The 14,588-nt window shown below is 44.1% G+C and overlaps 1 protein-coding gene across 2 annotated transcripts in view; it reads left to right on the top strand.

Moving 5' to 3' along the window:
* The window catches only part of LOC141132458 (uncharacterized), a 211,574-nt gene that overhangs the window by 103,522 nt on the left and 93,464 nt on the right, over positions 1 to 14,588 (top strand). For both annotated transcript variants that reach the window (XM_073620848.1, XM_073620847.1), the window contains exon 2: positions 201 to 422. In XM_073620848.1, coding sequence (XP_073476949.1) covers positions 201 to 422 — 222 coding nt within the window. The remainder of the gene's footprint in view (positions 1 to 200; positions 423 to 14,588) is intronic.

Below are 14,588 nucleotides of genomic sequence, written 5' to 3'. Positions count from 1 at the left end.
TCCTGTGCAATTTGCAGAGGAGCCGATGCAAAGATATGTGAACTGGCTCCAAAGAGAGCCGGTCACAATCTTCTGCGGAAACCCGCATCCAATTCGCATAGGTGTAAATCCAGCCTTATATGATCACAGAACTGTTTCCTTCTATCAATGACATGGTGTATTACTGCCTTTTTGAAATAAGTGCCTAATTGATCTTCTAGATTTCCTTCTTGGTTCTGATGTCACTCTGAAATGCCCATGCCTAAACGAAGATGAATCACAGTGTTCTGTTTCATACTCCATGAAAAACAGCAATGCTAAAGAATTCCGCTATGAAGATTCACTATTTTTATTAATTACAAACTTCTGTGAAAAAAATCAAGGCAAATATATTTGCATTAAAAATGGCCTATATAGCTCTACAACATTTGAGTTAAAAGATCGTAAGTATGAAATTCCATATTAAATTTAATAAGTAGATATTTTAATACCAACTTCATGTATCTTTTCACATAAGTGAGAACTATTTTATGTTGCCCCGCTGTCCCTGTAAAATTACAAATGGAAGATAAGGGGGGCTGTAGAGCAACTTAGAATAGTCCTTAATGTAAATTGTATGATAAATAAGACCTATTTTAAGATTAAAATGATTGTAAAGTCTTGTTTAAAAAAAAAAAAATAACAAACATGTTACACTTACCTCCTCTGTGCAGTTGGTTTTGCACAGAGCAAAAAATCTATAAGAGCGGCGCTTAAAATTGATGATGTAAAAAATAGTGAATCCAAGGTAAAGGGAGGAAGGTTCCAGTCACCGGTAGAAGTGCATGGATGTGGAAGCACACAACACCACGTGGTAAAGTAATCTGCTTACCAGAAAGCAAAACAAGCTAGGCATGTATTTTAATCCACAGCTTATCCGACAAGTTGGGCTCCACAGTACAACCGCTAGAATTAGGAACAGCAGTATCCAGATGACATTCACACCCGATATAATTTCTCCAGGGATTCACATCAATGGTATAGGCTCTCAGTGAACAGATTAACCATGCTCAATGAAAGAAACATAAGCAACCAATAGTGAAGCCCGTAATACCAAAAATTTTTTTTTATTGTAGTAACTTACATTTAAAATTCAAGAATGCATGCATCAAGGAAACGATAGGCTGTAGCGTTCAGTGTGCTGGTGTCAACCTGCCTGACATGTTTCATCACAAATGGATGTCTTCAGAGGCGTGGTTATGCAGACACCAACACACCCTAAATATACGGTATATATGTTCATACCAGGAAAGCAATTAAGCATGATTAGAACAAAACCAATCCCCCACCAAACAACTGAATCTCTTGGATTATAACACATGTGAAGAGACTAATCAATAGCAAACCTCACATGCTGTTATTTCCCTGGTGGTCTAGTAGGAAATATAGTGTGAGTGAAAGCAGACAAATCGTGCTATGGGAGGCACGAGAAAACGCTGTTGTCATGGCGCATGCGCCTATAGAGGCCCTGTTATTTGCTCACAGAGACTGCAGCGATCCCTGCGAGCAGAGCCAGTGTGTCATCACGTCTAGAGTGATGACTGCGGCGCTGGAACGCAGATGAGTACACATCCGTACTCCGACGGCGCGGCCCGGAAATCGTCATACTGTGAGACAGCGGTGGTGGAACGCAATGCGGTCCATCATCCCGGAAACCAAATATATAGAAAAATCCATATTAAAATAGTGATTACTACTGAATAAATGAAGAGAAAAAATGACATAAAAATGCTAATGGGAACATGATGGAGGAGATACTTTCCAAAGAGCCATATATATATATATATATATATATATATATATATATATATATATATATATATATATATGTACAAAAAAATGATAAAAACAATGAAATACAAATAATAGGTAGAATATAAATAATACCCGATAAAAATGTACCGATATTGACAAATAGAAAGAATAATAAAAAGGATGAGGTAAATATAATACAAGCACAAAAAAGGAAGTTGGATGTCAAACACGGGTGGGTGTAAATTTAACTTTTATTAATAAAGCTATTAACATCCCATTCCACGTTCAACCCAAAGGGGCTATAGCATTTCAAATTGAATATCCAGCGGGTTTCCATCCGCGAAATCTCCCTCTTCGTATAACTCCCTCTCCAATGTGGGGTGAATCGGTCGATGGCGGTGATGGTTGTCCCAGCTGGATTTTTATTGTGATGTTCCAAGTAATGGCGTGACACTGTGTGTTTAGGGAGCCCTTTTTTTTATATTAGCTAGATGTTCCTTAACACGCACATTCATGGCTCTCATAGTGCGGCCCACGTATTGTAGACCGCATGGACAGGTTAACATATATACTACATTTTTAGATGTGCATGTTATAAAGGTATCTATATTACAAGCCTTAGTGGTAGTATGGGACTTGAATTGGCTGATATGTCTATCTTTATTCATGTTAACCCTGCAAACATTACATTTACGGCAAGGAAAAAAACCTTTTGATTTATGAAAGAACGATATCCTGTTTGGTGCATCTAAAACATTTGGGGCAACCTGCAGTTTAAGGGGTGGAACTCCTCTAAAAATCACACAGGGATTATCAGGTAAAGCAGGGCCCAAAATTTTATCGTTTTTTAACACCGCCCAGTGTTTTTTAATAATCCTTTGTATCTCATGATGTTGCCGTGAATAGGTGGTAATCAAAGAAAATTCATTATTATTAGCCAATCTATCCCGTCCTTTCAACATGATAGCCCTGTCCATACCATGTACCTCTTCAATGACCCTATCTAGTTCTGTACCGGAATAACCTTTTTCCAAAAATTTGTTCTTAAGATCTGAGGCCTGCATCAAGAAATCATCCCTAAAGGTATGGCGCTAAATTTGCGCCGAGTATGGCTAATTTGTTCATGGCAAAATGGGAGGAGGATGTCGTCTATTCTGACAGAAGACCAGAGTTGGTGTTTTGGGGCAGATATATAGACGACATCCTCCTCCTATGGGATGGCGATGAGGTGTCATTGACTGGTTTTATGCAACAACTTAATGCCAACACTCTTGGGATAAATTTACATTTTGAAATGAGCAGAGTTGCTATTCATTTTCTTGATCTAAATATTCAGATTGTTAACCATAAAATTAAAACTACTACCTTTTTCAAAGAAACCGACCGGAATGGGTATATCGGGCAGGGAAGTTGCCACCACCCGTCATGGATGAAATCCTTCCCTAAGAGCTAGTTCGTCCGTTTAAGGCGTAACTGTACCTTTAGGGATGATTTCTTGATGCAGGCCTTAGATCTTAAGAACAAATTTTTGGAAAAAGGTTATTTCGGTACAGAACTAGATAGGGTCATTGAAGAGGTACATGGTATGGACAGGGCTATCATGTTGAAAGGACGGGATAGATTGGCTAATAATAATAATTCCCATGAATTTTCTTTGATTACCACCTATTCACGGCAACATCATGAGATAAAAAGGATTATTAAAAAACACTGGGCGGTGTTAAAAAACGATAAAATTTTTGGCCTTGCTTTACCTGATAATCCCCGTGTGATTTTTAGAGGAGTACCACCCCTTAAACTGCAGGTTGCCCCAAATGTTTTAGATGCACCAAACAGGATATCGTTCTTTCATAAATCAAAAGGTTTTTTTCCTTGCCGTAAATGTAAGGTTTGCAGGGTTAACATGAATAAAGATAGACATATCAGCCAATTCAAGCCCCATACTACCACTAAGGTTTATAATATAGATACCTTTATAACATGCACATCTAAAAATGTAGTATATATGTTAACCTGTCCATGCGGTCTACAATATGTGGGCCGCACTATGAGAGCCATGAATGTGCGTGTTAAGGAACATCTAGCTAATATGAAAAATGGGTTCCCTAAACACACAGTGTCACGCCATTACTTGGAACATCACAATAAAAATCCAGCTGGGACAACCATCACCGCCATCGCCCAATTCACCCCACATTGGAGAGGGAGTTATACGAAGAGGGAGATTTCGCGGATGGAAACCCGCTGGATATTCAATTTGAAATGTTATAGCCCCTTTGGGTTGAACGTGGAATGGGATGTTAATAGCTTTATTAATAATAGTTAAATTTACACCCACCCGCGTTTGACATCCTTTTTTGTGCTTGTATTATATTTACCACATCCTTTTTATTATTCTTTCTATTTGTCAATATAAGTACATTTTTATCGGTTATTATTTATATTCTACCTATTATTTGTATTTCATTGTTTTTATCATTTTTATATATATGTATATATATATATATATATATATATATATATATATGTGTATATATATATATATATATATATATATATATATATATATATATATATATATATATATATATATATATATATATATATATATATATATATATATATATATATATATATATATATATATATATAGCTCTTTGGGAAGTATCTCCTCCATCATGTTTCCATTAGCATTTTTATGTCATTTTTTCTCTTCATTTATTCAGTAGTAATCACTATTTTAATATGGATTTTTCTATATATTTGGTTTCCGGGGTGATGGACCGCATTGCGTTCCACCACCGCTGTCTCACAGTATGACGATTTCCGGGCTGCGCCGTCGGAGCACGGATGTGTACTCATCTGCGTTCCAGGGCCGCAGTCATCACTCTAGACATGATGATGCGCTGGCTCTGCTCGCAGGGATCGCTGCAGTCCCTGCGAGCAAATAACAGGGCCTCTATAGGCGCGCATGCGCCGTAGCTTTGATGGCCAGTGCGCATGCGCCGTGACAACGGCGTTTTCTCGTGCCTCCCATAGCACGATTTGTCTGCTTTCACTCACACTATATTCCCTACTAGACCACCAGAGAAATAACAGCATGTGAGGTTTGCTATTGATTAGTCTCTTCACATGTGTTATAATCCAAGAGATTCAGTTGTTTGGTGGGGGATTGATTTTGTTCTAATCATGCTTAATTGCTTTCCTGGTATGAACATATATATATTTAGGGTGTGTTGGTATCTGCATAACCACGCCTCTGAAGACATCCGTTTGCAATGAAACATGTCAGGCAGGTTGACACCAGCACACTGAACGCTGCAGCCTATCATTTCCTTGATGCATGCATTCTTGAATTTTAAATGTAAGTTACTACAATAAAAACATTTTTTTGGTATTACGGGCTGTTCCTAATTCTAGCGGTTGTGCTGTGGAGCCCAACTTGTCGGATAAGCTGTGGATTAAAATACATGCCTAGCTTGTTTTGCTTTCTGGTAAGCAGATTACTTTACCACGTGGTGTTGTGTGCTTCCACATCCATGCACTTCTACCGGTGACTGGAACCTTCCTCCCTTTACCTTGGACTCACTATTTTTTACATCATCAATTTTAAGCGCCGCTCTTATAGATTTTTTGGACTTTATGTTTGGTGATCAACAAACTTTGCTGGCTGCTTTTTTATTGAATAGCACAGTTATTTCTATTTTATTTATTTGCACAGAGCAGCCCGGATCCTCCTCTTCTCGGTTTCCTCTTTGCTGCTCCAGGTCACTCCCTCCTATCGAGTGCTCTCACAGTCAGCAGCTTCCCATGGGGCACTGGAGTCACAGCTCTGTGTGTCCATTCAGACATGGAGCCCCGACCCAGTTTCGCCCTCTCTCTCCCCTGATTAGCTGACTGACTTTGATTGACAGCTGCGGGAGACAATGGCACTGCTGCTATGTCTCAGCCAATCAGAAGGAGTGTCCCGGATGGCTTAGACCAGCCCTCAAAAATTACACTCACCTGCTCGCATTTTGCGAGTGAATTTTGAGGGCTGGCGAGGAAGGGCTGCCTGGGAGCAAGGGGGGGCAAGCACTCCCAGCCGGCGGGTTGTATTGGAGTCCTTTTCCCAGCACTTGAGGAGGGGAAGAGAGAGTCGGCTGGATGATCAGAGCGCGAGGACTAGCAGCTTTCATTTCAATTGCCGAGTGTTCCCCGCACTTGCTGTCACACACAGCCCCGCCCCCTGGTCCCGGGGAATTTGATAGACAGATCATCCGTCCAACCCAGGACGAGTGATGTGTATCAAAGTTCCCTGGGTAGGGGGCGGGGCTGAAAGGGACTCCGAGCTGTGGGAACACACAGCAATTGAAATGAAAGCTGTTTCAATAATGTCCCACAGCGCTCTTATCATCTGGCTAGCAATGCTCTTCTTCTCCTCTGCTCCCCTTCATGATGGACACAGGTAGGCAGCATGATGAACACGGACAGGCTGCATTGGTGGACACAGGTGAGACTGCATTGGTGGACACGGGCGAGGCTGCATTGATGGACATGGGCAAGGCTGCATTGATGGACACGGGCAAGGCTGCATTGATGGACACGGGCAAGGCTGCATTGATGGACACGGGTGAGGCTGCATTGATGAGCATGGATAAAGTTGCTTAATTCTGCATAAAACATTTAGGGTAATTTCATGAGATAATTGATGAGGGCGTGTTTAGGGGCAGAATTAGGGGAGGGACAGGGGAGGGGTTGGGTGGAGCAACTGGTGGCGAGTAACCCTTGAGGCCTGGCTAGTAGGTCAGGACTTGAAATTTTGAGCCCTGGCTTAGACATTCGTGGACATCACTGAAGAGAGATGGGGCTCAGGTAAGTATTAAGGGGTGCTGGGGTGGCTGCTACACACAGAAGGATTTTTTATCTTAATGCAAAGAATGCAACCCCTTTTAAGGGTCAGGCTACCAGAAAGTAAAATTTGAGTTGAATCGGACCAAACAGCAAAAAATGTATAAATTGCAGCTTACTAGTCCTTAAATGAGGTGCATTTGTTTCTTTTCATTTAAGGGTAGGTATTATTATTATTTTGTTTTTAGATACGCTTTAAATACAGATTTTGATAAAGTGAATCACCCACTGCTTGTTGTATTGCTGTGACTTGAATGCCACAATATGTGATTCTAGTGACCCTCAAGCCTTATACATGTACTCCTTTAGATATAGTTTGCATCTCAATCCCCCTCTTGCAAACTGTATAATGTGCAATAAAGAAGGTAGAATTAAACTTAGGCTGGCCATACATGTTCAATTTTCTTGTACAATTTTCTTTTAGATTTACCAAAAAACATATTAAAGCGGAGGTCCGCTGAAAAAAAAATATTAAAAGCCAGCAGCTACAAATACTGCAGATGCTGACTTTTAATATATGGACACTTACCTGTCCAGGGAGCCCGCGATGTCAGCAGCCAAAGCCGATCCGTCCTTCGGCTCTCGTCTGCTGCCGCCGCCATCCTCAGTAAGGGCATAAGAAAGTGAAGCCGTGCGGCTTCACTTCCTGGTTCCCTACTGTGCATGGGCGAGTCGCGCTGCGCGTCCTCTCTGGTCCCTGCTGTGTTCTGTGTCTCACAGAATACAGCAGTGGAGGAGAGTGTAGGTGCCGGAAGTGGCGTAGGTCACCGCAAGCACAGCGGTGATCTATGCCAGGAAGTGGGAGCAAATACCTATATTAGACAGGTATCTGCTCCCTCCTCCCCCCTGAAAGGTGCCAAATCTGACACTGGAGGGGGGGAGGAATCCAAAAATTGGAAGTTCCATTTTTGGGTGGAACTCCACTTTAATATAAGGTCAAAACTAAACAACACTTTCAACGGCATCCAATTAGGCAGGCCCTTACACTACATAGTTGAAGGTAAATCTAAAGAAAATTGTACAGAAAATTGTATGAAAATTGTATAATGTATGGCCAGCCTTAGACGGTAGGTAAATCTAGGGAGTCATGTGTAGAGAGATCTATCCACCATAACAGCTTTATACAAAGTTTGTGTCAGGTTGTTAAAACTTTCTAGGACCTCATAGGGAACTGTTTGCAAAAGAGCATCAAATGGCTGTCATCGGCCCATGGGTGCAACTCTTTCCTGGTGGATCAGTGAGAATGAACACTACAGCTTACATTTGGGCCAGCATAGCACATTTAAGCTCAATAAACAACCCTGTTCCTGATTTTTGAGGGTACTATAAACACTATATTACCAAAAGTATTGTGACACCTGCCTTACACGCACATGAACTTTAATGGCATCCAAGTCTTAGTCCGTAGGGTTCAATATTGAGCTGGCCCACCCTTTGCACCTTTAACAGCTTCAATGCAGCTTCAAGCTTCTGGCAAGGTTGTCCGCAAGGTTTAGGAGTGTGTCTATGGGAATGTTTGACCATTTTTCCAGAAGCGCATTTGTGAGGTCAGACACTGATGTGGATGAGAAAGCCTGGTTCACAGTCTCCGCTCTAATTCATCCCAAAGGTGTTCAATCGGGTTGAGGTCAGTCAAGTTCCTCCACCCCAAACTCGCTCAACCATGTCTTTATGGACCTTGCTTTGTGCACTCGTCCTAATCATTTGGTAGAGGGGGGATTATAGTGTGGGATTGTTTTTCAGGGGTTGTGCTTGGCCCCTTAGTTCCAGTGAAGAAAACTCTTAGGGAATCAGCATACCAAGACATTTTGGACAATTTCATGCTCCCAACTTTGTGGGATAGCCCCTTCCTGTTCCAACATGACTGTGCACCAGTGCACAAAGCAAGGTCCATAAAGACATGGATGAGCGAGTTTGGGGTGGAGGAACTTGACTGGCCTGCAGAGAGTCCTGACCTCAACCTGATAGAACACCTTTGGGATGAATTAGAGTGTCAGGCCAGTGGCATAACTAGAACCTTCAGGGCCCCAGTGCAAGAAACCATGATGGGCCCCCCCTTCCATCCGAGCCCCAGATTTCCAATTTTGGGAGGGTGTCCATGTACATCATCCCAAAAACGTGGTTCCCGCATGCCCCCTGGGACGAGCATCCAGCGCAATCACAGTGGCCCTTTATCATGTGATGACAGCTGATCACATGTAAACAGACTTGCCAGTTATCCGCAGCTCTTTCCTCCCACGCTGTGTCTGTGTTAGGAAAGGACTGCCATTAACTGTCAAGAATGTCAGAAAAGTTCTTCAGTGTTCTTCAGTGCCCATCATTGTAGCCTATGAGTGCCCATCAATGCCTCCTATCAGTGCCTCCTATCAGTGCCCACCAGTGCCTCCCATCGGTGCCCATCTCAGTGCCCCCTAGTGCCTTCTCAGTGTCCCTATCAGACTCCCCTAGTGCCTTATCAGTGCCCCCTATCAGTGCCCCTTAGTGCCTTCTCAATGCCCCCTATCAGTGCCCCCTAGTGCCTTCTCAATGCCCCCTATCAGTGTCCCCTAGTGCCTTATCAGTGCCCCCTATCAGTGTCCCCTAGTGCCTTCTCAATGCCCCCTATCAGTGCCCCCTAGTGCTTTCTCAGTGCCCCCTAGTGCCATCTCAGTGCCCCCTATCAGTGCCCCCTAGTGCCTTCTCAGTGTCCCCTATCAGTGCCCCCTAGTGCCTTCTCAGTGCCCCCTATCAGTGCCTCCCTTCAGTGCTAATCAGTAAATCCTATCAGTGCCTCCCATCGGTGCCCCCTATCAGCGTCCCCTATCAACACCTTCTATCAGTGTCCCCTATCAGCGCCCCCCATCAGTGCCTTCTATCAGCGCCCCCTATAAGTGCCTTCTATCAGTGCCCCCTATCAGTGCCTTCTATCAGTGTCCCCTATCACTGCCCCCTATCAGTGCCCCCTATCAGTGCCCCCTATCAATTTCCCCTATCAGCATCCCCTATAAGTGCCTATCAGTGCCCATAAGTGTCCTCTATCAGTGCCCCCATCAATGCCTATCAGTGTCCTCTATCACTGTCCCTATCAGTGCCTCCTATCAGTGCCCATCAGAGACCTCTGTCTTCTCAGGACAGCACGGCTCTGAGCGGAGAGCGTGTCTCTCAGGTAACAGCAGCACAGAGACACCGGCATTGACAGTCTTATATCCCTCTCCGACAGACACCGTCCGGTCTGTCTTCTCTCGCACGGGATGACAGAGGACACACAGCTGATCTCTCCCTTCTCCCCCCTCCCCTCTCCTGTGCTCCGCGGGAAATGTGAGCTCATTAGCTTCACACTTGACTGCCCGTGGAGCACACAGGAGAGGGGAGGGGGGAGAAGGGAGAGATCAGCTGTGTGTCCTCTGTCATCCCGTGCGAGAGAAGACAGACCGGACGGTGTCCGTCGGAGAGGGATATAAGACTGTCAATGTTGGTGTCTCTGTGCTGCTGTTACCTGAGAGACACGCTCTCCGCTCAGAGCCCTGTGAATAGCAACCCCGCTGGGCCCCCCCCACAGTGACAGAATACCAGGGCCCCGTGGCAAGTGCGACTGTGGCGACCCTAGTAATTCCGCAACTGAGTCAGGCCTTCTCGTTCACATCAGTGCCTAACCCCACAAATACGCTTCTGGAAGAATGATCAAACATTCCCATAGACACACTCCTAAACCTTGTGGACAGCCTTCCCAGAAGAGTTAAAGCTGTCATAACTGCAAAGGGTGGGCCAACTCAATATTGAACCCTACGGACTGAGACTGGGATTTCATTAAAGTTCATGTGCGTGTAAAGGCAGGTGTCCCAATACTTTTGGTCATATATTTTTCAAATGTAAAAAATAGGTACCGCGTATCTCCATGACTTACATAAAATCTTGTATTTGCAGCCTTCTTGCATTTCTATGATCAAATAACTTTTTTTTTTTTTAAAGAGTAGGATGTATTTTTTTTAAATGAGTCCCTATTTGATCTTCTAGACTGGGCATCACTAAATGGCAGACCGTGGGCCACGTCCGGACCAAGGCACCCTTCCTCCCTGCCTGCCACGATCCTGCCATTTAGGAGTCGCCTCCCCCCTCAGCTGTCACCACCGCTGACATCCCCAATGGGCTGCTATCGGCATCGGGAGGCAAGACAGTTCTGGACAAGGGTAGAGCTGCAAAGTTAACTTTTCATGTTAAGCAGCAGGTGATTGGTTGCTAGACAGACGTTCCTAGCAACCAACCACAAGCTGATTAACAGAAAAATTTTGCAGCCCCTGTGCTCCTTTCAGAACTGTCCTGCCTCCTGACGTCAGCGCTAGACCTGCTGTGTCTGCCGTGCTCAGCCCTGTGTAAGGTAAGACAAGGGAGAGGACTATACAACTGCTGTGCTGTATGGGGAGGAAGTCGGGGGTGATATAAAAGGGGGTCAGTGGACAGGAATATAAAGGAGTGGGGGGTGATTTGAAGGGGGGGGGGCTGAGGACAGAATTGGGGGGTGTGATACTGTATAAAAGAGGACTGGAATGTAAATGGAATACAGAGGTAATATGAAGAGAAGCCAGGACAGGAATGTGAAGGAGGAGGGGGATGATATAAAGGGGGACTGAGGGCAGGGATGTGAACGGGGGAGGGTCATATGAAAAGGGGGGGGTGATATGTAGGGGGGACTGAGAATATTAAAGTATTATTGGGATTGTTGTGTGGAGGATGAAGGATCTGGGGTTACGCTTACATTATTGCAACCTGCATTGTGCATGTAGGCAGCCTGTTAATTTCAATGGGCTGCCTTACATGCAGAAAGGCAGAAGAAAGAAGTCCCTGATTCTATTTTAAATCGCGCCATGCTGAGCCGCATGGTGCTGCAGCAGTTTTCCAATGAGCACAGGTGCTATTATTAATCAAACATGCTATTCGGACCTCTGCTGGAATAAAATTTTACTGACTGGATCTCCATGGATTTCAATTCAATACCCCTGTTCTAGACCCTCAGAAAAAAGATTTCATTCCCAAACTGTTTTGGGACAGTGCATCAATGAAGTCACACAATTCATACAAATGTGTTTCTTTATTCTGACTGTAGGCATTCAGTAGAGAAGATAAATACAACTGTTGTAATATGTGATCTGTTTAATTGTTGCATTCTACAACGAAGTGTCAACTGTAAATATTGAAAAGGTTCCCATTATATATTCTTTCCACGCCTCTTGGTGGGTTACATGTACATTAGTGTAAATGCTTAAAGTGGTTGTAAAGGCTGAAGGTTTTTTACCTTCATGCATTCTATGAAGGTAAAAAACCTTCTGTGGTCTGCTCCCCCCACAGCCCCTCTAATACTCACCTGAGCCCCCTTTCAATCCAGCAATGTGCACGAGAGCCTCAGCTGTTCTGGGTCTACCTCTCCTCATTGGCTGAAACAGCAGCGGGAGACATTGACTTTCACTGCTGTCAATCACAGGCAGTGAGCCAATGAGGAGTGGGCGGGGCCGAGCCACGACTCTATATGTCTTATGGACACATAGAGCAGGGCTCGGGAGTGAGCATGCAGCAGTGCCCCATAACAAGCAGCTTGCTATTTGGGGCACTGGTCAAGGGGGGGGGGGGGAGCCAGGAGCACCGGCAGGGGACCCGAGAAGAGGAGGATTGGGACTGCTCTGTTCAAAACAACTGCACAGAGGAGGGAAGTAAAACATGTTTGCTATTTTTTTTTCTTAAAGCCGAACCTTTAGTACCGCTTTAACATTACTGGTGTCAGTAGTAGCAGCATATGGCATATCCACAGGTCATCCCAATGTATAGATATGTCAGACTAAACAGATCTTGTTGGAGGTAAAACCAAAACCATTTTATGAAGTCAGTGAGATGAAATTAGATTCCACTGTTGTGTCCTCAATAATGCCCTGTACACACGGTCGGACATTGAACGGACATTCCGACAACAAAATCCATGGATTTTTTCCGACAGATGTTGGCTCAAACTTGTTTTGCATACACACGGTCGCACAAAGTTGTCGGAATTTCCGATCGCCAAGAACGCAGTCACGTACACCACGTACGACGAGACTATAAAAGGGCAGTTCAGAACCAAGCGCGGCACCCTTTGGGCTCCTTTTGCTAATCTCGTGTTAGTAAAAGTTTGGTGAGAGATGATTCGCGCTTTTTCAGACTCGTGGTTTTCAGATCGTTTTCTGCTGTTCAGTTTTTGCTTGTGGGTTTGTATCTGGTCTTCAGTGCATGCAGTGAGTTCGTATTTGATTATTCAGTGCGTTCTTGTCCGCTCGTTGCTGTTTTTCAGGTCGCTCTTCACCTTGCTGTTCTTCAGTGCTTTCTGTTACTTCGTTCTGAGCAGCCGACTGTTTTCTAGCTATGTTGTGTATACGTACTCATCGTAGAGTTCGTGCTGTGCGGGGGCTTGGTGTTGGGGTCCTTACCTTGACACAAGTCCAGTCCATGAACAGGGTGGGGAGGAGTTCATGGATCAAGAATTGGTTGCTCCAGCATGACCAGTTCTGTCATATGCCTTTTCTCCGTGAGATCCGTGAGAATAATCGTGAGGATTTCAGGAACTTTCTCCGGATGACGGACCCCGTTTGTTGGCTTTGCTGACCCACTATATCAGCAGGCAGGATACCTGCATGAGGCAAGCCATCACTCCGGAGCAGAGGCTAGTCGCCACCCTGCGGTACTTGGCAACGGGGAGAAGCCTGCAGGACCTCAAGTTCTTGATAGGCATCTCCCCTCAGGCTCTGGGGATCATTATCCCAGAGACCTGTTCTGCAATCATCCAGGTCCTGCAGAAGGAGTATATTAAGGTAAGATTTTTATCCTTTAATATTACATTTTATTGTCTAGAATGTTTGTTAATATATTGTATTTCTTTCCTTATTCCCTAATTACCATGATTGTAATATGCTGTGAATGTCCCCTTTGTCCTCATGCATGCTGTAATTTTAGGTTTTATTTTTTGTCCTTCATGCATATTTGCCTTCACTTACCTCCCCAGCATGCTCACCTGACCCTATATTCACCTCGTCTACTCAATTAACAATGTATTTTGTTAGCTCCATAGTAGTGCTTTACCCTAAAAACCCCCTAAAATTTATAAAATTGTGATGTGTGTTTGAAATTCAGGCAGAGTGCCAGAGGCTTTTTTTTGGTGTCCCAATAATCATTTGGAACCCTCCCCCCCCCCCCCAACTGCTAATTCAGCTGATAACAATCCTCTATCTGCTGACTTTGCCAAACCCATACACACTATACCCACCTCTTTAGTGGTCAGATTTATGGATGAATTCCCCAAAGCATGTAGTGCAAGGGCCTGCCTGAATACTTTCAAATGGTACTGTTTAAAGTTTTGGTATCCTATTATTATCTTGATACGTAACAGCGGAATGTAAAAATGTGCTAAAATGTGCACAGTGTGCATTTATATCTTTGTATTATGACACTTCTTTCCTGTCCAGTGGGCTACCAATAGTGTAAGTAAGGAGGGGCTGGCCAAACTAATACACATTATTTCGCCATTCATCTCTCGATGAAGTGGAGAGGGTTACCTGTCCCAAACATATCCCCCCCCCCCCATAAAATTTTACAAAGGGCCAATGAGAGGGGGGAGGAGGAATCTGATAGGTGGACCTTATATCTTGGTCTTTAAATACTCCCTAAAATAAATGTTATACTGATGTTGGCCAAGAATGTTTGTGTCTAATGTGCTTTCATTGTTTATGTGCAAAATGATAAATTTTTGGTTCTTGTTTGACTCCACAGTTTCCTTCCAACCCACAGGAATGGCAGACTGTGGCCTCCCACTTTGCCCAGCGGTGGGACTTTCCTAACTGCTTCGGGGCAATTGATGGGAAACACGTCCACATCATCCCACCACCCAACTCGGGGTCATACTATTACAACTACAAGGGGTTCAAAAGTAT

The sequence above is a fragment of the Aquarana catesbeiana genome, linkage group LG03, assembly GCF_042186555.1.
Source record: "Aquarana catesbeiana isolate 2022-GZ linkage group LG03, ASM4218655v1, whole genome shotgun sequence".
In the NCBI taxonomy this organism is placed as follows: Eukaryota; Metazoa; Chordata; class Amphibia; order Anura; family Ranidae; genus Aquarana; species Aquarana catesbeiana.
Note: the sequence above shows the minus strand (reverse complement) of the source record. Positions and strands in the feature narration are given on the sequence as shown.